Genomic DNA, 25,505 nt, shown 5'->3' with positions numbered 1-25,505 from the left:
TTAAATCAAGCCACAGGAAAAAATGAACTTTTTCATGATATTCCATTTTTCTTTAGATGCACCTGTACATGGATGTGATACCTACGTGGTTTTTTGGTGGTGGTGTTGACCGTGGAGCTGGGAGGCCCACCTCCTGCAGTGTTATACGCCCTCACTGAGATGTAATATGTGGTGCTGCCTTTCAACCCCCGGATTATAGTCGACGTTTGATTTCCTACGGTCCTTTGCATACTGGCCGTGTCTTCCCTTTCACTTTTACTCCAGTACCTCAGCTGAAAAGCAACAGGGCAGAACAACAGATGTGAGTGCTGAAAACAGGACAGACACCTTAAAAGCTTTCCCTTCCTCCCTGTCAATGGATTGCAAACTAGAAACAGGGAGAAGTGCACTCGACTGGATAGAAAATGTGAAAAGGTCTGAAAACAAGCTTAAGCAGCATGTCACCTTGTGTATCTTTTGCTCAGTGTGAGTCACGTGCCTCGGTTTTGCACATTAGACATGTGTCCTGGTTTTACTTATGTGGTAAAGATTAAGGTCAAATATGCAACGAGAAAAAAGGAAAAAGAAGAAGAATCTCAAAAATCCCCTGACATCCACTTTCACTGATAACAGATTTTCTTTGTCACCCCGCCTGTCAGGGCTGAAATAGCTGGCACGCTTGACAGCACAAATATAATTTGTCTTTCCTCACAGGAATGGTTTGCTCAGGCCCTGTTCCTCTGTTGACTTTGAGTGGTCAACAATTTATTATTCAGGCACTTTGTGCAGTTCGTGGATGAAAACAGCGCCTTTATTCACATCTTGGATTTCAATAATGAGGGGAATTAAAATGACAGGAACTAACTGAGCGCAAAGCCAGTGTCTGAAACTGCTTTGTCGTGTGGATTAGAAGCTAAACGTTCTATCCCTTGGAGTATTGCATCAGTACGTTAATCAGGGTTGGTTACAGTACTTAGGTAAACAACAAGAGAAACATTGCTAAACCCTCAGCCTGGGACTACACAGGACCATTATGCATGCAACAAGCTTTTGTGTCTTAGGGCATCAAGGTGCATGAGCCTGAAATGCTCATCAATAATAGAAGACAACAAGATTCAACAGCTTTAGGTGCCTGAGCTTGTGCACGGATGCACACACAAACACATTTGCATCCAAATGAAGCACACACAAACAGGGTATTTGAGTGTAGCTCACCTCATATCCCAGCACTCTCTTCTTGCTGGCATTCCAAGGCAGAGCTTTCCAGGAAACTTCAATCTCTGATGCAGAGAGGCTCTTAGCACGGACCCTGGTGGGCGCTCGGCCAGGCTCTGGAATTAAAGCATAAAGACTCTGAATGATTTTAGAAACTCTGAGCTTTGATGACCTCTCTGGGAGGAAATATAAAAACTGTTTCAAAGCTTTTTCTTTCATCTGAACAACAGAGGGAGGGACGTATGGGGAGGACATCTGCAAGAGCTGATAGGGTAACGCTAGCTGGGAGATAACTGCTGCTGCTGTTTAGACCCTGAATGGATCTATTTGTGTATTTTTGAATATTTTATTCCTTCCATATTGCATGCCACAGTCATTCAAACATACCTTCCTCAGCAGAGTAGATAGTGGTAACAGGTCCAAAAGGCCCTTCCCCCTCATTGTTATAAACTCCGACCTTCACGTGGAAAGGAGAGAAGGGTTGGATGCTCTCATTTTTAAAGACATATCTGGATGCTTCCGCTGATGGTACTGCAGCCTGCATCCATCCAGTGGCACCATGAGGTCGAAAAGCCACAACATAGCCGAATCCTGCTCCATTCTGCAGCTCCTCTGGAACAGGCTGCAGGAAAATAATGAATCAATGTTCTTTATCACTAAAGAAATGCTTTTATTATTTTTACTTTCACCAGTTACTGGCTATTTGTTGGCTTTTTGCATGAATGTTCAATCATTAACTATCAAATTTACTTTACAATATATGAAGAACATTTTAAAATGCTTTACACCAACATTACAAGCAGCTTTCCACTCTAGAGTCAGTGCTTTACAATATTATGTACAGTGAAGAGTTATTACCAGACACATCCATTTCACAGTACAGTGAACTCAACATGAAACCATATCAGCAACTGCTGTTCAGACAAGCCTCAAACATTCAAAGCCGCAAACATTATGCCAGGGAACCAAACCATTATTTGCTCTTTTGTTCTCTTTTATTTGCTTAAACAAAGAAGACAGAGAAGTGGTGCACTTTTTTCACTTTTTTGGTCATCAGTTTCAAATTTGTTGAAACAGTGTTTATTTATTTATTTATTTTTTTTAAAGCAATTTTACAAGATTTTCAATTCCCCTTTAGTTTAACCCTCTAATGTCACAAGCAAATCACATTTCTTGCTGCTAAACAATGCACTCAGACATCCGGTTTGTAGACCTTGTAGCATTAAAAACTTGTCTCTTTGTGGTTTTAATGAAATTCACTCAGTCATAACTTTGAAAAAATGTCAGATGAGAAACATCTTGGTCTTGAGACAGGTCTCAAGTTCATATTTTGAATGTCTTGGTCTTGTCTCAGACTTGGGAACATTTTTATATGGCCACATTAAGCTTTATAATATTAACTTACCATGTCATTATTGCAGCTTAGTGTTTTTGTTCTTTGACAACCAGACATGACTGGTAATTGTAGTATAATCCCATCTTATGAGCCACCCTTTCAGTGACTTTTTCTAACTTTTAAAAAGATTTTCTTTCATTTAAATCATATAAATTGTACCTTGCAACTAAAATAAGCAAAATCAGAAAGTGTTTGTCCATCATAAGCCTTGTTTTCATAATTGTATCTTTTTTAATTTTCTTTATTTGCAACCAACAAATATAAGATTTATGTGTTTACCATACTATTAGCATTTTGCTTTACTTATTTATCTTTTTACTTACTTACTTATTGATTTATTTATGCTATGTTAGATAGTAAGCTATGCTTAGCTCTTTGATATTGTTTGCTGTAATTACAGCTAAACCTAAGTCAGTGCCATCAACATGCCAAGATCAAAACATTAAACCAAAGAGGTCTCCTTAAACAGATTCTGCATAAAATAGAGTCAAAAGACACAATTTAGTTATCAAATACATTTCTGTGTCTGATAAGATTTACCAGAGGCGACACCTATAATCTTTTTGGATACTATTGAAGGTTATCTGATATAAATTCTGCTTTAAGTAGTGCCTAAAAATAAGCATCTGCATACACGGGGAGCTAACAATCTACTTTTAGAAATCACCCTCTAATCTGTGCAAAAAGTCTTGTCCTTAAGTCCTCTTCTGCTTCACTGGAAGCCCATAGGCTTCTGTAGGATGGTAGCCTTTGGGTTTGGAGTTTGCTTGTTCTGCAGTGTGCCTATATGTTACACTATTTCAGTACTTTTTCCTCTGCAAACCTCAGGCTGAAAGTTATATTTTATCAGTTAAGATAAAAAAGGTACTCTTCATCTTTTCTTTTACGTCAAACCTAAAATGCCTGGGGGGATTTTCAGGGTTCAGGCAAAATAATGGCATTGTTAAGCAGAAGTTGGACTTCAATTGAACTCTTGCATATTGAAACATCATCACTAGTTCTCTTTAATGTTTCACAGAACAGGCTGATACTTTTTAGTAAAGTGAATAATTATAAGCTTTGAGAGTTGGACTGGAATGCAAAGCCTTTGTTTAATGGAAGAAAAAGAAAGTGAGAGAACAATTGAAAGGAAAAACAATCTGCAATAGTTGTGACTTCGAAGGAACCATTGAGTTTAATTATCTTATTTAAACCTCAAAAGCATTTTTCTCTCCCCTTGGGTGACAGCAGCAGTTATTGCCTCTCTGTTCTTAAAAATGAAATGCCATACATTAAGCTATTGAGCTATTATTAATGAAACAGAGGCCCAGATCCAAAGAGAGTAATGGTGTCTGGCTCCCTCCTCCATGGGCGAGGGGTCTGGAGAAAGCCTGCTTACCTCCCATGTGATGACTAATTCCGAGCGACTGCCACCGCCTCCACTCACATTAGCTGGTGTGACCTTCGGAGCTGAAGGAAGAAGACAGATCAGCTTAGCCCTGTTGACTTCACACAACACTGAGAAGGCATATGTAATCATTCTGCAACTCCAAACTGCATGGGGAAGTAACTTTTGTACGCATTTGAAATTCTGAAGTCAGAAATCCTATCAGAAACCAAAGAAGTTGTCACAGCTTAATAAGATATCACTTTTGTGTTATAGAAATTCGTAACAACTTATTGTAACAGATTTTGCCATCTTAATACACTTGTATTTGTAAATTTAATTGGTTTTTGAGGGGTGAAAACAAATAGATTAACCGTCATTTAGAGAGCCGTGTTTTTCAAAAAGTTGTACACTTACAGTGCTGTGAATAAGTGTTGGACTCCTTCCTGATTTCTTTTAATTTTTGCATATTTGTCACACTCAAATGTTTAAGATCATCAAACAAACTTTAATATTAGACAATCTACCACAAAAATGAAGGTTTTAAATGATGATTTTATTTATTATGGTGAAAAAGCCATCCAAACCTTCCTGGCCCTATGTGAAAAAGTAATTACCACATAAACCTAATAACTGGTTGTGCCACCCTTGGAGGCAACAAACACCAGCAAGCGTTGGTGATAACTAGCAATTAGTCTTTCACATCCCTGTGGAGGAATTATTTGAACTCAGCCAGACTGGTGCATTTTCCAGCATTCAGGGCCTGTTTAAGGTCATGCCACAGTGCCTTAGTTAGACTTGAGACTGACTTTGACCAGGCAATTCCAAGTCTTAATTTTTAAAGGCATTCAGAGGTGGACTTTCTGGTGTGTTTCATAAGGTCATGGCCAGACATTCTCCTTCAGGATGTTCTGGTGGAGAGCAGAATTCATGGTTCCATTGGTTACAGCAAAGCAGCCAGGTCCTGAAGCAGCAAAGCAGCCTCTGACTATCACACTACCACCACCATGTTTTACTGTTGGCATGATGTTCTTTTTACAAAATGTTAGTTTTACACCACCACCTTAGAAAAAAAAATCAACTTTTCTCTGATCAGTCCACAGAATACTTTCCCAAAAGTCTTGGGGATCATCACGATTTTATTTATTTATTTATTTATTTTTTGGCAAATGTGTTATTTTCGGTCAGCAGTGTTTTTGTACTTGGAACTCTTCCATGGATGCCATTTGAGCCCAGTCTCTTTCCTATTGTTCATCATGAAAACTAAACTGAATCAAGTGAGACCTGCAGGTCTTTAGATGGGGAGCTGGATTCTTTTGTGTCCTCCTGGATGAGTCCTGAATGCACTCTTGGAGTAATTTTGGTCGGCTGGCTACTCCTGGGAAGGTTCACCACAGTTCAAGTTTTCTCTTGGCTCTCTATTTGTGGATAATGGCTCTCACTTAGGCTTTTCAGACCAGCAGCGGTTCTGTGTCAGTTCCCGTTTCTAAGCTTAATGTTTAAACTGGCGTTCAGAACCTGAAAAGATTGTTCTCAGCTGGAACTAAAAGATAATTGCTTCTTACTCGTGAAACGTGACATCATCAGTGGGCGTGTGAAGATGAGCGGAAAATGCGATCAGGGCATCAACAGAATTCCAGTTGAAACTGGAGAGCAGTACAAGGAAGTGCAAGTTACATGCTAAACTTGGGGAACAGATGAAAAACGTTGCGTTCACCCAAATGCCAGACCAAATAATTAATAAACTCAAGGAGCTGAAGAAGGATTACCAGGATGGCAAAAGTGGAGCTGGACGTGGTAATGTCCATCATGTTCTCCCATTTTGGTTCTGTTTAAACTGGTGTGAATGTGGGCCAATTTGCCAGAAAGCACCAAGGTCCTGAGACTCCAGAACGCAGCAAGAGCCAGAACCAGAATGGTGTCTGTCAGAAAGCACTAACTGTGGTTCACTGGAGTCCCAAAGCCTTGGAAAGGGCTTTGTAACCCTTTCCAGACTGACAGATGTCGATGACTTTATTTTTTATCTGTTCTTTACATTGCGGCATGATGTGTTGCTTTTCAAGATCTTTCAGACTACTTTACTCTGTCAGACAGGTTCCATTTAAGGATTTCCTGATTCAACAGGTCTGGCAGTGATCAGGCCTAGGCGTGACTAGCTTTGTTTATTTAAATTTGTTTGATGATCTGAAACGCATATGCAAAAAAAAAAAGGGAGAAAAGAAATCAGGAAGGGGGTAAATACTTTTTTGAAGCACTATAGAATTTGTATTGAAAAAAGAAATATAACCTTGGCATTAGAGAAGCTGTTGCCCATACAAAGTCTGGCTAGACTTTCCACTTAAATCTAGTCTTTGTAGAGAGTTGAGCGAACTAGCACTCCACTGTGTCATTATATTCTATTAACACAAGAATATCTTTAAAACTTTCTAAAATCTCCTTATGACAACTCCAGAGGAGAAATATAGGATAAATGTGTTGAAAGTGAAGTACAAAGATACATTTTTGAAAGAGGTTAGAAACTTTTCTCTGCTCATGCAGTACATACAGGTCCCTTTTGTCCTTGCTTGTTTGGATGGCTTGCTGGGCTCGCCGGTCCCGATGGTATTGCTTGCCAGGACTCGAAACTCGTACTCCACCCAAGGGCTCAGGTCTATTACTGTAGCTGTCAGTCGCTGGCCCCCTACCACCTCAGGAACTGGCATAAAACACACAATGCCTCCTTCAGAATAAAGAAACTTTACATGTTTGTGAATGCTTCTGTATGTCTGCATCATCAGCAGACAGTTTGTTGTAAATACAGGACAGGTGTAATCGGCCAGTTACTCAAAAAAGAGGAAAAATAGCACACAAAACAAAAAAAGAAGAGAACAATTCAAAAGACTGAAAAACAAGAGATGACTATAGAGACAGATGGTTTCCCCATAAATGCATAAAAATGTTATTTCTTAGCTTTCTTTCAATCCAGCCTGCAAGGTCATAAATGTGGTTTTGTTTCAGATAAATGATCTGGATGTGGTAAATCAATGCAGCAAGTAAAACTATCTTGCATCAAGGTGTCCTTTATTCACAAAAATATCAATAGAACAAGGTATATGGAACGGATAAATGCACATTAATCTATTCAGGCATGAAGGTTAAGGACCCATTAAAAAAGTGTAAGAAAAAAAAAACGCAACAAGCTTTGTCTTATGTTTTGCATTCATGCTCTGCTTTTCAGGAAGTCCCATCAATCAGTCAATTAAAAGAAAATTAATTAGCTTAATTTCTGCTCTGACATCAACACGGACAGCATCAGGATTAAATGTATTTGCTGATGCCGTCTCATATTTCTTCTGTTCCTCTGAATTAGCATTAAGAATAAAGCCACACAGCTGAGTGGCACAGCCTTGCATGACAAGACCTGGCAGCTCCCTTTTCTCCAATGTTCAACTGATATTTAGCAAAGGTCTGTGCCTCCTAGAATACATGATCATGCTACCATTGCAAACCATTTGGTGCTGGGGTAAAAATAACATGTCCAATATCCTCACAGGCGAGGTAAAATGAAGAGCGGCCCCTTGGTGTGATTGGAGGAGGCCACGGCTGGTTGGAGAGAGCTTACCTGTGGTGACAGCCTGCCACCCAAGGGAAAATGGTGTCCTAGCCTGGATGGTGTATGCCGTAATTGGACTGTGATTATCAGGACCGGGCCTCCAGGACAGAGAGGCTGTAGTATCAGTGATTTCTTCTACATGGATGCTGGAGGGGGGGCCAGGGGGACCTGATAGACAGTCAAGCAGTAAAAAAAGGAGGAAGATAGAGAGACGTGAGAGGAAGATGAAGAGAAGGGAGAGGGGAGGAAATGTAAAACAGGAAGAGATGGAGAGATGTGAGAGAGTTGCGGTGATTTCAGCACCTGCGGCCACTGTAGCCAAGTCTGTTCTGTGTGAAACCTTTGGGAGCTGTTTGGTCTAATTAGACAGTAAATTTCTTTTAAACCTTTAAGACAGAAATTACTTTTTGCCTCCCTTTCCATTCTATACTTTTATTTCTTCATCAGTGAGGCACAGCGATTCCTAATTAACATTATCCCTTTAAAAACTCTTCCTGCCTCAGCAGTAGATGAACAATAAATTAAATGTTTTGAAAGCCTTAATCACCAGATAAAAAGGCATCTCCAAAGTCAGTAAAAGGGAAGGTGGGATGAATGTACACTCTCCTCCAAAAGTATTGGCACAGTGGGGCCTTTAATTTTGCTGTCGACTCAAAACATTCGGGTTTGACATCAAAAGATGAATACAATACGAGTGGTCAACACTTCAGCTTTCATTTCCAGGTTTTTACATCTGGATCTGATACACATCTTAAAAGATAGCACTTTTTGTTTGAACCCACCCATTTTTCATGTGAGCAAAACTATTGGAACATGTGACCGACAGGTGTTTTGTTGCCCAGGTGTGTCCTATTACACTGACTATCACACAATAAATAGCACTGAATGTCGATGCTCAGTTTCAGATTTGGGTTTTGCCTGTCCAATCTGTATTTATAGTTAGAGATGTAACCAACATAAAAACCAGAGAGCTGTCTATGGGTGAAAAACAAGCAACTGTGAAGCTGAGAGAAGATAGAAAATCAATCAGAGCTATGGCATAGATAGTACAGCCATTTGGAATGTCCTAGAAAAGAAAGAAACCACTGGTGTACTCAGTAGTGTGAATGGCTAGACCAAGGAAAACATCAGCAGTTGATGACAGAAACGTTGAGAGAGCCGTAAAGAAAGACCCTAAAACAACTGTTAGTGACATCAGCAACAACCTCCAGAGGGCAGGAGTGAAGGTATCACCATCTACTGTTCACAGAAGACTTCATGATCAAAAGTACAGAGGCTACACCAGAAGATGCAAACCACTCATTAGCAAGAAGAGCAGGAAGGCTAGGCTGGAATTTGCCAAAAAGTACAGAGATGAGCCTCACAAGTTCTGGGACAAAGTTTTATTGACTCATGAGACAGTGATGAACCTTTACCAACGTGACAGAAAGGTGACATTTTGTAGAAAGAAAGGATCTTCTCATGATCCAACATATAAGCTCATCTGTGAAACACAGAGGAGGTAATGTCATGGCTTGGGCTCGCATGTCTTCTTCTGGGACGGGCTCATTAATCTACATTGATGATATAACACATGATGGCAGCAGAAATGAATTTAGAAGTCTATAGAAACATTTTTCTGCCAATTGAAAGAAAGATGCAACCAAACTGACTGGGAGATCCTTCATCATGCAGCAAGATAATGACTGAAACACACTGCCACAACAACAAAGCAGTTCATCAGGGGTAAGAAGTGAAAGGTATATTCATGCTGCAGGTTAGGTTCAGACCTAAACCCTATAGAGCAGCCTTTCCCAAACTTCAGTATGCTGTCCAATTTGAAATCTGAAAATCTTCAGGTGCCCAGCTAAACCTTCATACAACCCTAACAAGAGACTCACATTATTTAGCTCCATAGTTTTATTTTATGAACAGAAAATTTCTATTTGATACGGGAGACATTTAACCTTGCAAAGCAGATGGACATGCCTGTTTCCTTGTTTTTCACTGGCGAATCCATCTTGTTAAGCACCCATCTGAAACGTTTGGGCCCGATTAGAAAGTGACGAGTGGCAGCACTTTCAGGCACAGCAGAGTTGTGACGTTAACAAGCAGCAGCAAGAGCTGGTGCAGTTATGGAGGAAGAGATTACAAAAGTCAAGTACTTACATGTCTATAGTCGCCATGTTTCGCGTTATTCCTTAGTAGCTGCGCAAGCGCAGCTCATTAACTGCTACGTCACGTGTTTTGTTGCTCTTATTGGCCTGTAGAGATGTGATAGACAGAACGTTCATCCAATCACACTCCAAGTTTTTTCAAATCCTCTGCCTTTTCTCAAACGATTCCTATTGAAGCTTTCGCAGATGGATGTGTGAAACAAATACAGCTGGCGTGTCAAGTTAGGAGACATTCATGTGACAGGAAAAATAATTTGTATTGTCACAAAGTGCAATTAATGGATCACCAATGTCTATTTAGACCAAACACCCTTGCAGTACCTCCATGGCTCACCAGTGGGCCCTGGCCCACACTTTGAGAAGCACTGCTATAGAGCATTTTACCTGCTAAAGAGAGACTGGAGGGAGTAATCCCCCAAAACAAACAACAGTTGAAATGATGAAAGCCTGGAAAAGCATCACAATAGAAGAATATAAAAGTTTGGTGATGTTACAGGCTTGATGCAGTTATTACAAGCAAAGGATTTGCAATTAAATAGTAAGTCTTTTTCACTTTTATCTGTTTTATGTCTATATGTTCCAATACTTTTGCTCACCTGGAAATCTGGTGTCCTGTTACAAATAATGCTATCTTCTAATTTTTGAATCAGATCCAGACGTAAATAACTGGAAATGAAATGTTAATCTCTTGTCTCATATTCATCTTTTAATGTCAAACCCAAATGTTTTCAGTCTACAGCAAAAATAAAGAGATTGTCCTCACTGTTCAGATACTTTTTGAGGGGACTGTATTTTAATGTGGCTTACCTCTGACTACCAAGTCCATGGCAATGGAAACGCTGTCCACCTTGGTTTGCACGGCGCACGTGTATTTCCCTGCATGCCTCAGCTGGATATTTCGAATCATAATGTCTCCTGCAGAATGCTGCTGTCATTCAACACGTGCACAAACACAGAAACACACACGCAGCTCTATAAGCAACACAGTAAGCCTCCAGCTATTGTAATTCAAGAACAATACTGACTTTTCAGCCACATGGGAACAACACCAGCTGAACAGAGAGCTCATTCTCATGTATGTGTATCTTGAAAAATAAATCCATAATACCTCATGCAGCCTTTCCTCCAATACTGTGAAAAGGACACAAAAATATCTCTCTCTGCTGAGCACAGTCCATACTTTTATTGTACCACTATAATTTTAGAAATGCACATGCCCAAAAGGACTGAATTTGACTGCAGTATGGAGCAGTTTCACTTACAAAGGGAAGTCTAATTGCTAATCTAAATAGTTAGTTCTTTAAGGGAGCCTTTTATTCCATCTCTAATTGCAATTTCAAGGCCCACATTATCATTTCATCAGAGTAGAGTAGAGTAGGCTCTGTAATAAATTGGACATGGTGGAAAGCTGTAGCATAAAGGCAGTAAGAATTAAGAGTGACTGGAAGCTTAATCAGTGTAAGTGTAGATGTACAGCAATTTATTAAGGAGCACATACTGTAAATAACGGTGCATGAGGCACTTTAATCATGGGAAAAACAGGGGCAAAACCTCAGTGCTGTGTTATTTTTCTTCACACCTGCAGTTTTTGAAGGAGCCTTGAATTATTTGGGGGAAAAAATAAACCTGCGTATCACATGCTGAGATGTAAGCTGCAGACCTTTTAAAGTATGAGACTGGGTGCAGGGTGTGTATGTAAATTTCATTTTAAAATAAACCACAGGCAGCAATTTTCTGGCCATAAATAATACACTTGATACAAACATTCCCTCTGCACTGCGGCGGAATTTATTATGACCCTGCTAAAGGAAGAAGCAGCATAATATCGATGTACCAATGAATCTTTGGAGTCACCTCTTGACCTTTACTCAATGAGATCTCTGAAGGGGTTGCAAAATAAATCAATGTCTTTTGTGGAGCAGAAGAGCCAAACCATGCAAAGAAAACGAGCATTCTTCTGAAAACCACAGTATGGTGTTATTTTTAAAAATATTCATGCTGCAGGTCATCTAAATCATTCTGTAGCAATGGTGACAAAAGTTTTAAATAATCCAGAATTACTGCACTCTGTTGATAATTTTGTAAATACTGCACTATTTTTTTAAGTAAAAGGAGAAATTTTGTAAGTCCTGAGTCCTCAGTTGATGCTTGACCAGGCTTACGTGGAATGTTCCATCCATGCATCCATTATTTAGTCTGTTAGAGGCTGTTGGGGGCTGGAGCTGATCCCAGCTGTCATTGGCTGAGAGGCAGGGAAAACCCCGGACGGGTCAGTCGATCACAGAGCTGAGACAAACAACCAGCCAATCTCACACTCAAAGTTACACTCAATTTAGAATCATCAATTAACCAACTGGGCATGTCTTTAGATTGTTTGGGGAAGCACCCAGAGAATCCTAGCATGTATAGATAAAACATGTAAACTCCACAGAGGTCTGACCAGGTCCAAACCAGGAACTGACTTACTGTGAGGCAACAGCACTTACTTCCGTGTGACCATGCAGGAGTACTTGGAATGCTGCTTTCTTTAAATAATTATTAAAGCTTACAACAAAGCTTATTAATGTCATTAATTCTTCACTGCATAATATATACATTGTTCTATTAATAAACAAAGCACGTTTTTTCTGGGGTTAAGGTATTGCATTCATGCATCTTCCTTGATGCATTAGACCAGTGTTACTCAACCCTGCTCAACCAAAGAGCCAAATTGTTGAAGAATACCTTTACAAAAGGTGCAGCAAAAAGCAGCAAAAAGGTGGGAAATGGGCAAAAAGTAGCAAAGAGGAGAAAAAATACGAGGAAAATTGACATGTAATGGCAAAGGGCAGCTTAAATGGGAGATAAGTGGCAAAAATGCAGAAAATTAGGATAAAACTGGTGAAAAAGGGCAGAAACGGGATAAAAGTGGCAAACATGGGCAAAAAGTGTCAAAAAGAAGTGGCAAAAGGGGGCTTAAAGCAGTAAAAATTGATTAAAAGTGGCAGCAAAATGAAAAAAACGAAGCACAACATTTCAAATAAAGCCAATGAAAATATACAGAAAAAAATAATTGCAAGGTGACTTAGAGTGGATGATTTCTGAGGTCAAAGTTTCACTGATTTATGTTTTTTTTGGGAATAATATTTCAAAAAGAGCCATAAATTCTTACAAAAGAGCCACATGTTGGATTTCACTGCATTAGACCTTCTATAGGCTATACTGCATTTCTGCAACATACACCAGCACAATGATTAAAGACTTGCACCAAGGCACCATGTCTGCCGAATCCACTGTATTACATTTGATGGTGAAGACAAGAAAAAATAGATAAGCATGAAATTGTTTTACCCAAGATCCTTTAGTTTTCTATGGGATATATAATTCTTCTTTTATTGCACAACATACTAATGTTATACCAATATTTACAATATAAATGTTACAATAACCATGAGATTAAGTGCTACATCAGAAATACCTGCAGTTTAAATGCATTTAAACTGCAGGTTTTATGATATTGCGGTGACACATTTTTAGATTTCTTGCTGCCTATATGTCGTCTTTTTGTTTGCAAAATAAAAACCTGCAGTCTGCAGTTCTCATGGCCTGATAAGCTGGCTAAAAATAACAGGTCTTCTTAGAGGACCTGGGCCCCCATTTTTGCAAAAAGAATGATGACTTTATGTTCCTATAACTATTTTATATGTAGAAAAAAAATGAATATATGGACTTAGGGGTGTATTTAGATGTATATGCACACTCTCTTGGTTGTATTTATTTACTCACTTTTATTTCTTTTTTGCTATCATCTTGGGAATTCTCTCCTTTTACTGGTTGGTTTTTATTATGATCCCTGTTTCTCTTCTTTCTTATCATCATTAGCATATATTTTAATGTGCCACCTCTCTTTGGTGATAAAGCCATATGAATCATAATATGCAGCCTGTATTATAAGCTGATTATTTGCATCATCCTGCCTGTTTGCTCCTGTCTTGTCCATCCAGTCTTGTCCTGTTCTATTTAAATGTCTATTTGTTCTTTATTTCTTTTTGTTTCTTTTTTGTAGGTTTGCTTTCTCACATGGAAATAGGTATGCATCATGTGTTATATTCCCACAATGTACAAATCTTCAAGCACAAATAAAGGTGTGTTGAAAAAAAAATCATGGGTCTGATATCTGACACGTTTTAAGAATCCAGCAGAGATTATGAACTTACACCGCCCACTTTTTCGAAAAATCCACCGTGGCTGCCGAAGTGGATGAGCTGCTCGTTGAAGAACCAGGTGAACTTGAGCTCCAGCGATGGATCATGGCTCACTTGACAGGGCAGGACCACACTCTCCCCCACAGTGATGTCAAGCGTGGATGGCTGGGTGGTGATGATGGTTGGCTCTGAAACACACAATTCCCATCCATATGAGTTTGATCAAACACACTTGTTCAGCTTCCCTTCACAGGCATTAAAATTCAGGGCAGGAAATGGCATTGCAAAAAGCAAAGCCCTTCCATCATCCTTATGGATGTGTCAGACTCTAATAGAAGGATATATGGGATAGAGCACACTGCAAACTAGGGCGCACAGCTACAATAACTGGTATTAGTTTCGGCCTGAGCTTGTCTCTATGGGGACTCGGAGACGTGTCTCTCCTGCATCCTGAGAAGCCTCCATGTGTCACTGCCAACTCAGCTATCAGCCTGGAACTCCCCTTGATTGGCCCGAAATTCCCGAAACGCATCACTAGGAAAACAGCAAACAGTAGTGAGCACTTCTTTGAGTCGTCACTTTACTCTTTTCAAGCCTGCAGTGTATTACAACAGCATCACAAGGGAATAAGGCAAGTGTCTCTTATCTGCACTTGTGTGTGAGCTGTAGAGGAGGAAGGTGGAAGGACATGAGAGAGGCAGGATGAGAGGGAGAGGCTTTGTTCCTTGGGTGTAAATCAGCCGTCCTCCTCTTGGGGGTGCTGTGATTACTTGGTTAAAATTGCCTGTCTGTGCACACAGACTAAATTAACCATGGCAAATGATCCTTGGACAGGCATAGATTCATGTAGAAAGTGCCGGTAGTGCAGTCTTCATCCAGAGTGAATTCGATACCTTCATTGTATTGGCCCCCATCCTCCCCTTGCTCCCTCCCTGCCAGACACACATGCACATACAACACCCGGTGTGATTTATCTCGTCGTTTTCTGATATCAGGCCAGAATGCTATCAGGTGGCGGGTTTTGTCATACACACAATGAAAGTGTGTGTGAGAGCTACGGTCCTTTATTGCAGGGGCTAAATGGTGAGCGATGGCAGTGCAGGAAAAAAAAACCCTAATAACACACAGGAGGTATTCAGGGTTCTGTGTTTACTTTGTCTGCTCTGTTTCTACAGGCCAGCTACATCTTGTAGAACAAGAAAAGGGCACGAAGAAAGAGGAAAACCTAAAAATCTAAAGGGCAGGAAACACATTTCTCTAAAAACATTGCCGGGACTGTTTTGCAGCGGTGTTCATTCTGAGACAGGTACCCTTAAATGGCGTGTGGAGAAGGAAACCTGAGGAACGATAGGCTCTGGAAGGATCTAAAGAAAATACTTGCATGGGTGTGCAGACAGTTACGCTTCCTCCTCTGTCTCTTCGACCAAAATGATACTATTAAAATATATTTCCATTATTATGACTTGCACATGAACTCCTCTCCTTGTGGTGTGCAGTGCTTGGTCGATTACTGCCTGCAGGGATACACTGGGACAATGACTGTGGGAATATGCTCCCTTATTACCCTCCTCTGTCATCATTTGTGACAGATTATGGACAACCAAGGTTGGTTACACAACCACACACTGGGCTCTTGAGCCTAATTTGATAGATTTCCATCTTGTACGGTGCCTTGTTACCTACTGCTTCTGTAAACGGAAGGATAGTAACCCACTTACTTAGGGGGGGTCAATCAGAGACAAGACAGGGAGCATGCTGGGTGTGCTGAGGCAGACTGGCTGGCACCCCGAGAAGTGCTGCTGAGCTGGGTCAGAGCACTGTTGACATGGATCAGTTTGTACTTGTTTGCTTCTCCACAATTACCTGAATTACATGGTAGAGTGTTCAGCATGCATTGTAGATAAAATAATTATAACATGTGAGGTCACTTAGGATCATGTAAACTAAATCAGTCTTTTCTTTTATTAGGATTGGAATTCAGTTTGTGATTTGTGCAACTTTAAATGAGACTAAAGATAGACATTTAATTCATTTTTGTAATTTTAAATGAAACATATAACGACAACACAAGGGCAAACGCCTAAAATTGAGCGACTGGGTAAAGTCTTGACTTTGAGTATTTGCATTGTTTTGTAGTTTCACATAAATACCCCTTCTCTGTTTGTCTTCATATGATTGCAACTTTTCAACTCTCATGGCACTTTACTGATATATTCACTAATAATAGTTCTCTCTATTTCATTACCATCCTAGCTGCTAATGCTAACACTGCAATGCTCTTTTTTCTATCAATCATAGCTATAAATGCTAATTTTTCACATTGTGCTACCATCATCCATTAAGTTTGAGCAATTTCTTATGCAATGGGAGACACATTAATGGCCACAACTGTGAGAAATTTTTCTTCCATTTGTTGTTTTGTTGTTTCTCTTGTCCCTCTCCTCTTCCTGCTTTTCCCCACCCGTCCTTCTATTCCTTTCTAACCTCAGCGCAGCTTCAGCAGAGAGCTGCCAACATCAGTCTAGTCTGCTCGATAGTCCTGCCGTTTAGTTAGGGAAGGTTTATGTTGCCACTGTGAAAGGGCTAAATACTACTAGTACTGTGCTCATGGCGATTAATGCTGCTCTATCGTGAAAGGCCACAAAGGAAAGTATGGGCTAGACCTGCTCTCTTTGTAAAGTATCCTGAGAGAACGTTGGTATACAAACAAAGACTGACTAAAACAAATATAAATAGTACTGGTAAACATCTTTTTTTTTGGCTGATATATGTTGATATTTACAAAATCATTTTAGCCGATTCTGAAATTTAATTTATCTCCAAACTTTAAATTGTGTGTTTTAAGGACAAAAGTTTAGGTCTGAACAACATTCAAATTTCAGTTCTTAAAACAGAATTTAAAGTGTAAGGACTGAACAAAGAAAAAGACGTCAGCTGACATAGGTCTAACTTATTCATTCGTATGGCCAATATTTATAGCATGTAAAGACAGATTCATATAGCCAAAATATTGGTTGTAAATATCGGCAAAAATGCTAATACATACTGTTTCGACAACTCATTTCATAAGCTAATATCTGCTGAAACCATATCAAACCAATTATATCCTGCACCCCTAATACTAATACCTACAAAACAAGCAGGAAGCACAACAGACATTGATAAGCACCAGAAATTAGATACAATTATGTAGACGCATAAATCATAATTAAAAATTTATTCAGTCTGGCTTTTATGTTGTACTTTTTAATTTTACAACTAATAGTTTAATAAGAATAATTGTTCTATTTCATACTGATTTTTATTTATATCACATTTTAGATTAATTTCTAAGTTAGGGTTTTTAGGATTTTATTTATATGTAATCTTTTATCACTTTACTTATTTTAATATATTCTTGTTTTATTAATTCTTTCCTTTTATTGCTTTGCCTTTTTTCTCTGTCTCTTTTTATCTAAATTGTATCATTTTTTAATCATCCATCTTTTTAATCAATTTATTAAATTAATTTTGGTGTGCATTAGTCTCTAAATCCTTTTGCCATTTTACCTTTCTGTCAGTCACTTCTGTACTCTCCTGTAAAGCACTCTGAGCTGCAATGTAATTTGTTTGAAAGATGCTATATAAATAAAGTTTGATTGATTGATTGATTGAAAAATGACCTGTTCAATAACATGAATGTGCTTAAACAGGTCATCAACATCCTGATGTTATTTTCTTGAAATTTATGATGACTGAAAATGTCCCACTGCTCCTTTGAAAAGTCAGTTTTCCAGTTCAGTTTCCCCAACATTTTTCAAAAGTAACTTTTGCCATCATTTCTATTTTGCACATTTTCAGTGTCACACGATTTGGCTATTTCCCAATATCATAGAATTAACCGCACAGGTTTCAAGTCTGTTGTTAAATCTCAAATGATATTAAATCTCATATTTATTATCTAAATTAGGTACAACTGTTGTATCCTAGTAGAGTAGTGGTCCTAAACTGGTTCTTCAGGTCCTACCAGCCTGTCTTACCCCAGATCACGACCCAAGTTGCCCAAAAGAAATTCAAAAATGCGTGTTTGGTTAATTGAATATGTTGCAGTTTGGAGCATAAATCAACCAAAACACCTGATATAAAAAAAAAAAAAAGAGACAAACGTCATACCCTCTTTTCCCATCATTATGTGCACATTTCTGCCAATTTTCCAGAGAACTTGTGAAATTACTGCATTGTCATGGGAAAAGTAGCCATTCATTGCAAGAAGAGGAGATAAGTTAGTTGAAACATTTAAATTGAACAAATTTCACAGTAAAATAGGGTCAAATAAAGGCACAGATGCAAGTCCAATAAGGGCTTCAGGACTTTTGCCACAATTTTTTTTCCAGACATCGAGTCCTGACCCACTGAAAACTACTCTGCGACCCACCTTAGGGTCCTGACTCACCAGTTGAGAACCACTGTCCTAAAGGAGACATAGCTGTAGTGATCTGGGCAGATAACATTCTAACCAGTCCCCTGTGAGTGCAAAAGCATTATTCCTTAATGGGAAAACCATCTAGCATTCCCATAAAGCATGGCTACAAACGTCCTGGGTTATGTTTTACAGCTTAAACACAAACCATCTGTGATTAATCCCAATCTATTCTGCTATGTTTCATACATACTGAAGACAAAGAAAAGAATGCTTTTCAGCTCTGATGAGACTTTAGCAACTTGAACTGCCTTGTTGAAAACCTGGCAGTGCTTTCTTCTATTGTCCTTTAATTTGAGCCTAGTTTCTGGGTGTTCCCTGGGGAGAGATTGTATTTAGTACACATTGTAGACAAAATACAGCCAGTATTCAATTGTTTGACCTCCAACTAAGTGATTCAAATAAATTCACTAAGAAATCCAGATCTTTTATTTTAACCTTTTCATATGTCAGCTGATTGAGCCAAATAGAAAATATATTTGGCTATTCTACATGGAACATAAAGTCCAAAATAGCTTTTTAATGACCTATTAATAAATAATGTATGTTTTAGATTTGATTTACCTGTCCTCAAAGAAGATTAAACCAGCCTTTCTCACCCTGGGCTGCCTTCTGGCCAAAATGAGCTGACTGTGCATCATCCTAGACTCATGTTTCTCATTAATAGTACGCAACAGTCATGACATGTTAACTCTATCCAGGGCGTTTATTTGTCCCAATCCCTGAGCAGACCAGGTGTTTATTTGGGAACAGGCGGCTATTTGGAACAGGTGTTTAATTCCTTTCTCACAAAAATCTTGCTTAGCAAAAATTGGTAAAATGTGGTAAATTTAATCAAAGTATTTATTCACACCAGTATGGATATCACCTTTACATTTTTAAGACAAGATTACTGTACCATAGTTATACTTTTGTCTTCTGTCAACTCAACACTCTCTAAACACTTTAAGTACTGGTAGAGAACTAAACAAACACAAAGTTGACAACAGACAGTTTAAAGTTAATGTCGTACTTTTTATTTTTTTGCTGCACCGGGGCATGGCTCTGCTATCTCACTTCAGAAAACCAGCAAGGGACGGGGGTGCCCCAGCCAATGAGAAGGTTAGTACTCGCAGCCAATCAGGCTCAGGTCAGAGGGAGCGTTCTTATTGGCCGCTGTAGCTTCCGTATCTCAGCTCAATGAGAAGTTGATTCAATGGTGGAATTATGGCGGTGTTCAGTCCTGTGTAGAATTTGTTCATGATGAGATGAAGTGTAATAAATTACACCTGGCATTTATGTGGAACAGGCGTGTATTTGTCTTATTTGTTTTATTTGTGTTTATTTGTTATTTGTTAATTGGGACCCAGCAGTTAATTAGGACCTGGCGATTCTTTGGTATTTTATGGTGTGTGTGTGTTTGCTGAATTGCCATACATGATAAACCAAGAAATCTCAACAGCACAGTCACTTCTGAATCAAGTCCACATGGATCAAATACCAAATGTCACACTGGTGTTTTTGTTAACAGCCAGCTGCATAGTGTCAGCATGGACATGAAACATGACATCAAAATAAACTATATGGTTGTGGGGAAAAAAAACATAATGGATTACAAAACTCCTTGGATAAGACCAATGCGATCTCACCATTAGATTAAACATTGCAAATAGATGATCCTTCTGTCTACTCTGCCATAAAACCAAGATCAGTGGAGGAATGCAGTGAAGGTTGTCCATCAGGAACTTTGTCCCATCTCCACACAGGATCTCTGGAGCTCAGTTGGAGTGACCATTGGGTTCTTGGTCACCTCTCTTACTAAGACCCCTCTCTCCTGATTGCTCAGTTTTACCGGGCGACCGGCTCTTGGAAGAGTCCCGGTTGTGCCAAACTTCTTCCATTCGAGAATTATGGAGGTAACTGTGCTCTCTCAGTGCAACGGAAATGCTTTCATAGGCTTCCCCGGATCTGTGCCTTAAAACAACCCTGTCCCTCCTCTGCTGCTCCTTTGACCTCATGGCTTGGTTTTTGCTCTGATATGTATTTTCAGCTATGAAGTCTTCCATAGAGAGGTGTGTGCCCTTCCAAATCATGTCCAATCAAATTAATTTACACCAAGTGGACTCCAATTAAGGTGTAGAAAGATCAAGAGAAATGCTAGGTGCCTGAGATAAATTTCAGTTTTTGCAAAGGGTCTGAATACTTATGTCAAAGTGATATTTCAGATTTTTTTTTTATTATTGTTTGCAAAAATGTCTTAAAAAACATTTTCACTTTTTCATGATGGGGTACTGACTAAAGATTAATGAGAGAAAATTTTTATTTTTTCGACTGAAGCATCAGGCTCCAACATAAAATTTAGAGGACAGAGTCTCAATACTTTCTGAATGCACTGTATGTATAAACAAAAACAAAACAAAACAAAACAAAAAAAAACTTATTTTAAAATTTCTTGAGAAATGTTTAATGGAAGAATCCATTGAATTTAGTTATTTTTCTTGTCACCACAAAATTTGAGATTGAACAGTCCTCCACTCACTTGCACCCTGAGTCCCAAACTTTTAGTTTTAACCAATAAGCCAGGTTGTTCTGGGAGCAAACATATACTGTCCTCGGACCATCAGTGAGGCAGTTCATTTTGTAAAAACGCTGTTACTGAATATTTGCATTGTTGATGTCTCATTTGATGGCAGTATTGGCAGGAACACATTTTAGTGGAACGTAAGATTCCTCGATAAAGGTGCTACCACTCATATGCTGCATCAGTTTTAGACCTGAACTGTCCAGGCGAAGTTAAAGGCATATTTCAGCATTTTTTAAGTTAAGTCATATGAGGTATGTAGCGGTAGTAGTCGCATTGATTCCAGTGATTTCAGTGAACATTGCACCTTAAAGAAGGATTCGATGGTTGAACCTGCCAGGAAGTTAGGCTACACAGCGTAACAGATGGGTACAGTTACTCCGGGGATTTTGGGGAGTTTTTTTTCTAAAAAAATTGAACACAAAACAATGCTGGCTCAAACGTACGCACTATAACATTTTTTAAAGCATTTTATTTTACACCAAGAAAGCCTCTGTTTTTGTCACTATGTTGCAATGCAAGAGCACGTAACCAGTAGCAAAAGCCTGCATTGCAAATTAGTGACATAAACACAGAGGCTCTCTAGGGATAAACCAAATGCTTCAGATTTTTTGAATGGTGTCTTCCCTGAGCCAACATTGTTTTGTGCCCCATTTTGAGCAAAAACTTGTTAAATTCAGGGGAGAAACTGTACCCATCTGTTATGCTGTAAATCAGGGGAGTTTAAACTATGGGCTGGGGGCCAATTGCGGCCAGCAGCCCATTTTTGATTGACCCGCAGCAAATTCCAGAGATTAAATGAAGTATGACCCACATTAAAAAATGAAACTTGTGCTTTACTGTCTTGTTTCAGCACAAGGCAGCGCTCCCATGTTAAATCTGTAAACAGACATTTTGACAAGAAGATATCTTGATTAATAATGTACTGATGGATTACCACAGCAGCTGCAGCACCAATAATTTTTCAGGGGCAGAGTTAGTGGTAGCCAGGGCTAAACAGGGCAAACGGTGGAAAAAGTTTGGACACCCCTGCTGTATATCCTAACTTGCTGGCCGGTACAACCAGTGAGTCCTTCTTAAAGGAGAGATGCTCACTAAAATCACTGGAGGAAAATGCCACTTCTACTGCTAGGTACCTTATACAACTCAGCTTCAAAAATACAGAAATATCCCTTTAACAATGTTTTAAATCCAGTTTTACACCAACACAGTGACTGGTGAGTTCACTCGAACTCCTGCACAGAGATAAGTGTCACAGACACAGTGGTAAGTGTGTCATGCACCAAAGCAATGCATCTCTCTAGGTGCTATCATGACTCTTTCACTAAAGCTGTACGCTCTGGAAGGGACAGAAGAGCATACCTAAAACTGGGGACAAGTCCCAGTATGCTGGAAAATGACACGGTGTGCCATGGGATAAAATTCAGAAGTGGTTGTACTACACACAGGTGCATACCGGCCCACTTGAAGCACTGACTCTGTCCCAAAAACATCCCTTTGTGCGTTTAATGTAGCAGTCATAAGGATGTAAAATGTTTTACTTTTAAATGAGAAAATTTAAGATTTTTCCAATCTTAAAAGGTGCCTTGACAGAAAAAAGGTTGAGAAACGCTGGATTAAACAATGCCACCATGCTCTGCTTTTCCACTAAGCCTCTTTTTAGTGAGGATAGACAACTCCTAAGAAAGCAGAATTTAAACCCAGCTTCTGTTACTTACAACTCACTTCACCAGGCTTGTTTACATTAAACAGCACAAACAATCACAGCACAACATGTGGTTGGAGGCAGAGAAAGTGAAGAACGTGGGGAGCCAGTGAATGACTTAGTGACACGCGCTCACAGTGGAGAACACTCAGAGAAGCTGTGCCACAACAACATATGGTTGAGCAGAAACCAGAGCGAGCTAACAGTAACAGAATGACTCCCCGCTCCTCTCTGAGGCATTCTGACATGCCTCACATGACCAGTTTCTGCAGTCTTCACACAAACAGCAGCCATTATGAATAATGTTCACACACTTCTCCTACACAGTCGACAATTCCTCTCAGCTGTGATGCTCATAACCTGAAAACTATCTCACCTTCTCTTCTTTTAGACGAGAGGATGATGCGAGCATGAACAAAGCAAACTGAAGCATCAGAGCATCCCATACTACGTGATCTTATGTTGTTGATAACAAATCTACCGAGGCAAAGCAAAGGAATAATTCTAAAAACACATTTTAAAACAGAAAATTGTCCGAACAGGTAGGAGGTTGGTTTTGGAATAGTAAAAGTCTTTCCAAATAGCTTGGTAAAACAAACAAAATCTTGCAGTATAGGCATGGGTTTCACCAACATTTGTCTTTTAAAATTTGAGTTAGACCTTGTTTAACCGAAGCCAGTGGTGAATTTAGGTTACACTGTAAATGAAAATAAAGTTTTGAAAGGCTACATCTTAAGTTTTGATAATCGCCTATGCTGTGTTACGTGTCTTTTGTAAGCATTTATGTAGAATTTGTCAGAAGACTGCTTGCATCAACCTCTTAGAGATCTCAAAAAGTTTTAAGCCTACAAGGCATGGCTTTGATCCTGGTTAAACTGACGAGTTCTCAGCCAATGACAGCTTCCGAAACAAAATCCAAATAGAATATTTGAAGCCCCTGAGCATCTAGACAGAAAGAATTAAAGGAAAAATTATATAGTTTTTTCACAACTAAATCTTACAATCTGACACAACAAGAATGGACAAAAAGGGGACTGAACCTGTGGCCTTCAAGTCAAAGCCTATGCTACGGCTTTCACAACAAAGAACAAGTTCTGCAAGGTTGGGTTACCCTTCAGATCCTCCAGCACACAGTTTGTGCAACTCGGCATTTGGTCTGGTTAGAGGTCTCTGCAAAAGTTGAATATTTCCTTACGTCTGCAGAGATTGTGGTTACTCATACCACACAACAAAAGATTGGGTGTCATTCACTAGTCATTTTTGTAGAGAAATTTGTTTTATAAACCCTCTTGCTCAGTTTTTAAGAAGATTTGAACTTACGTTCTTTGCAGCAGTGGAGAACACCCCTGTTACCAAAAAGGGCATGTTTTGAGCTATTGGTGGCAATGCCAAGCACTCGAAGTATGAGAATATAAGCATTCCTAATTTTTAAGCTACTTTTGTGTCCCAGAAGTAGTGAAATATTCAGGCAAATTAAAAAAGTAAAAAAAACCAACAAGGACAGACAACAGGCAGGAATTAAAAAAGCCTTCATATAAAGCCTGGACAAGTGGTGTCACACATGCATGGTCCATTTCCACAAAGCTGTCTGATTTGGTTAAGTCTAGTTTTGTCACAGTTTAGGCCATCAACCTCTGATTCTAACCATGTCTCCTCGGCTGATGCCCATCTCACCAACCTCCAGCCTTGATCATTGTGAGGGGAACTCTGTCTCTTTTCAGAGATCCAGATCATTTGGCTCGACACAGTAGAGCTGGTCGTTTGGCTCCTAAATGGCTCTCCATTTGGTACCAGATTGGCTTTTAAATGTGGATTAAATAACAACAAAGGATGGAGGAAAGGAAACTGGCACTCAAACAGGAGCTAACGTGGCTAACATTAAAGAGCCGTTTCATACCGCACAAGGTTTATTTGGTTGATAACACCTTTTCAATTAAAATAAATTCTGTGACAAAACAAGGACTTTTTATATGTGAAAGGGGCTCAGCTAACCTCTTAGCTCAGTACTAGACTCTTCTGGACTCTTGTCTCCCTTTATCTGACAAGATTCTAGGCACTAGGAGGTCTGCAGGACTAAGTAATTGTGATATTGATTGCCTCTACACCATGTAAATCTGTTAAACTGTAGTAAAAAAAATCACTGTTTCTAAAGTGACTGTATTCTATGTATGTTGCATTTTTTTTCTGATAAGTGCAGTTCACATGTCCATGTAGAGCACTAAAGTTCTAACTTTCCTCTGTTCCCATTCATTCCTAATGGCTGTCCCCCACAAACTGACCCCCAGCGGACATTCAGGAACAACCTATTCTTTCAAGTTTTCTTTTCTGTGATTATTTCTTAGCTAAAAACAACAACTAGGAACACTCCTGAGCACTGTGATGAACATTTGAGTGTTAATATGCCAAGAAAAGTGTAATTTTGCACTCATTAGCACTCCAATATGCTACCTTAGGAATAGCCAAGTAAAACATAATTTTTCACTTCTATTGTACCACACTTCTTAAATCAAGTTAACACTTGTATATAATCAAACAATATGAACAAGTATTGATTTAAAAACGCAGTGTTTGATTTTAATTGCACAATGTTATTTATGAATTTTTAGGACATTAGTCTGAGTTTTATCATCATATACTTATTTCAAACAATCAAAACCTAGCTCCACATGCAGGTTTAATCGAGCTTGAATAATGTTCTGTTGTTTTGAAGCTTTGGGTTTTAGAATACATCATTTAATCAAATCATACTAACTTTGAACCTGCTAATGGAAAAGCTTCAGCAAAAACACAAAATTTCTTCAGTCGAAGGCCAAACACGTTTAGAAAATGTGATGGTACACATGGGTGAAAGATCACATCATGCATTTGAAGGTGAACTCCAGAGCATTAAGTC

The 25,505-nt window shown here is 39.1% G+C and overlaps 1 protein-coding gene across 1 annotated transcript in view; it reads right to left on the bottom strand.

Annotated features, from left to right (window-relative positions):
- Positions 1 to 25,505, bottom strand: part of LOC121507462 (contactin-4-like) — a 268,675-nt gene that overhangs the window by 5,642 nt on the left and 237,528 nt on the right. The window contains exons 13-20 of the mRNA XM_041783800.1: positions 13,901 to 14,076; positions 10,512 to 10,632; positions 7,558 to 7,716; positions 6,502 to 6,651; positions 3,969 to 4,039; positions 1,582 to 1,816; positions 1,195 to 1,310; positions 86 to 272 (exon numbers count right to left, since the gene is read on the bottom strand). Of these exons, the coding sequence (XP_041639734.1) occupies positions 86 to 272; positions 1,195 to 1,310; positions 1,582 to 1,816; positions 3,969 to 4,039; positions 6,502 to 6,651; positions 7,558 to 7,716; positions 10,512 to 10,632; positions 13,901 to 14,076 (1,215 nt within the window). The remainder of the gene's footprint in view (positions 1 to 85; positions 273 to 1,194; positions 1,311 to 1,581; positions 1,817 to 3,968; positions 4,040 to 6,501; positions 6,652 to 7,557; positions 7,717 to 10,511; positions 10,633 to 13,900; positions 14,077 to 25,505) is intronic.

This window comes from Cheilinus undulatus, linkage group 3 (assembly GCF_018320785.1).
Source record: "Cheilinus undulatus linkage group 3, ASM1832078v1, whole genome shotgun sequence".
Lineage (NCBI taxonomy): Eukaryota > Metazoa > Chordata > Actinopteri > Labriformes > Labridae > Cheilinus > Cheilinus undulatus.
Note: the sequence above shows the minus strand (reverse complement) of the source record. Positions and strands in the feature narration are given on the sequence as shown.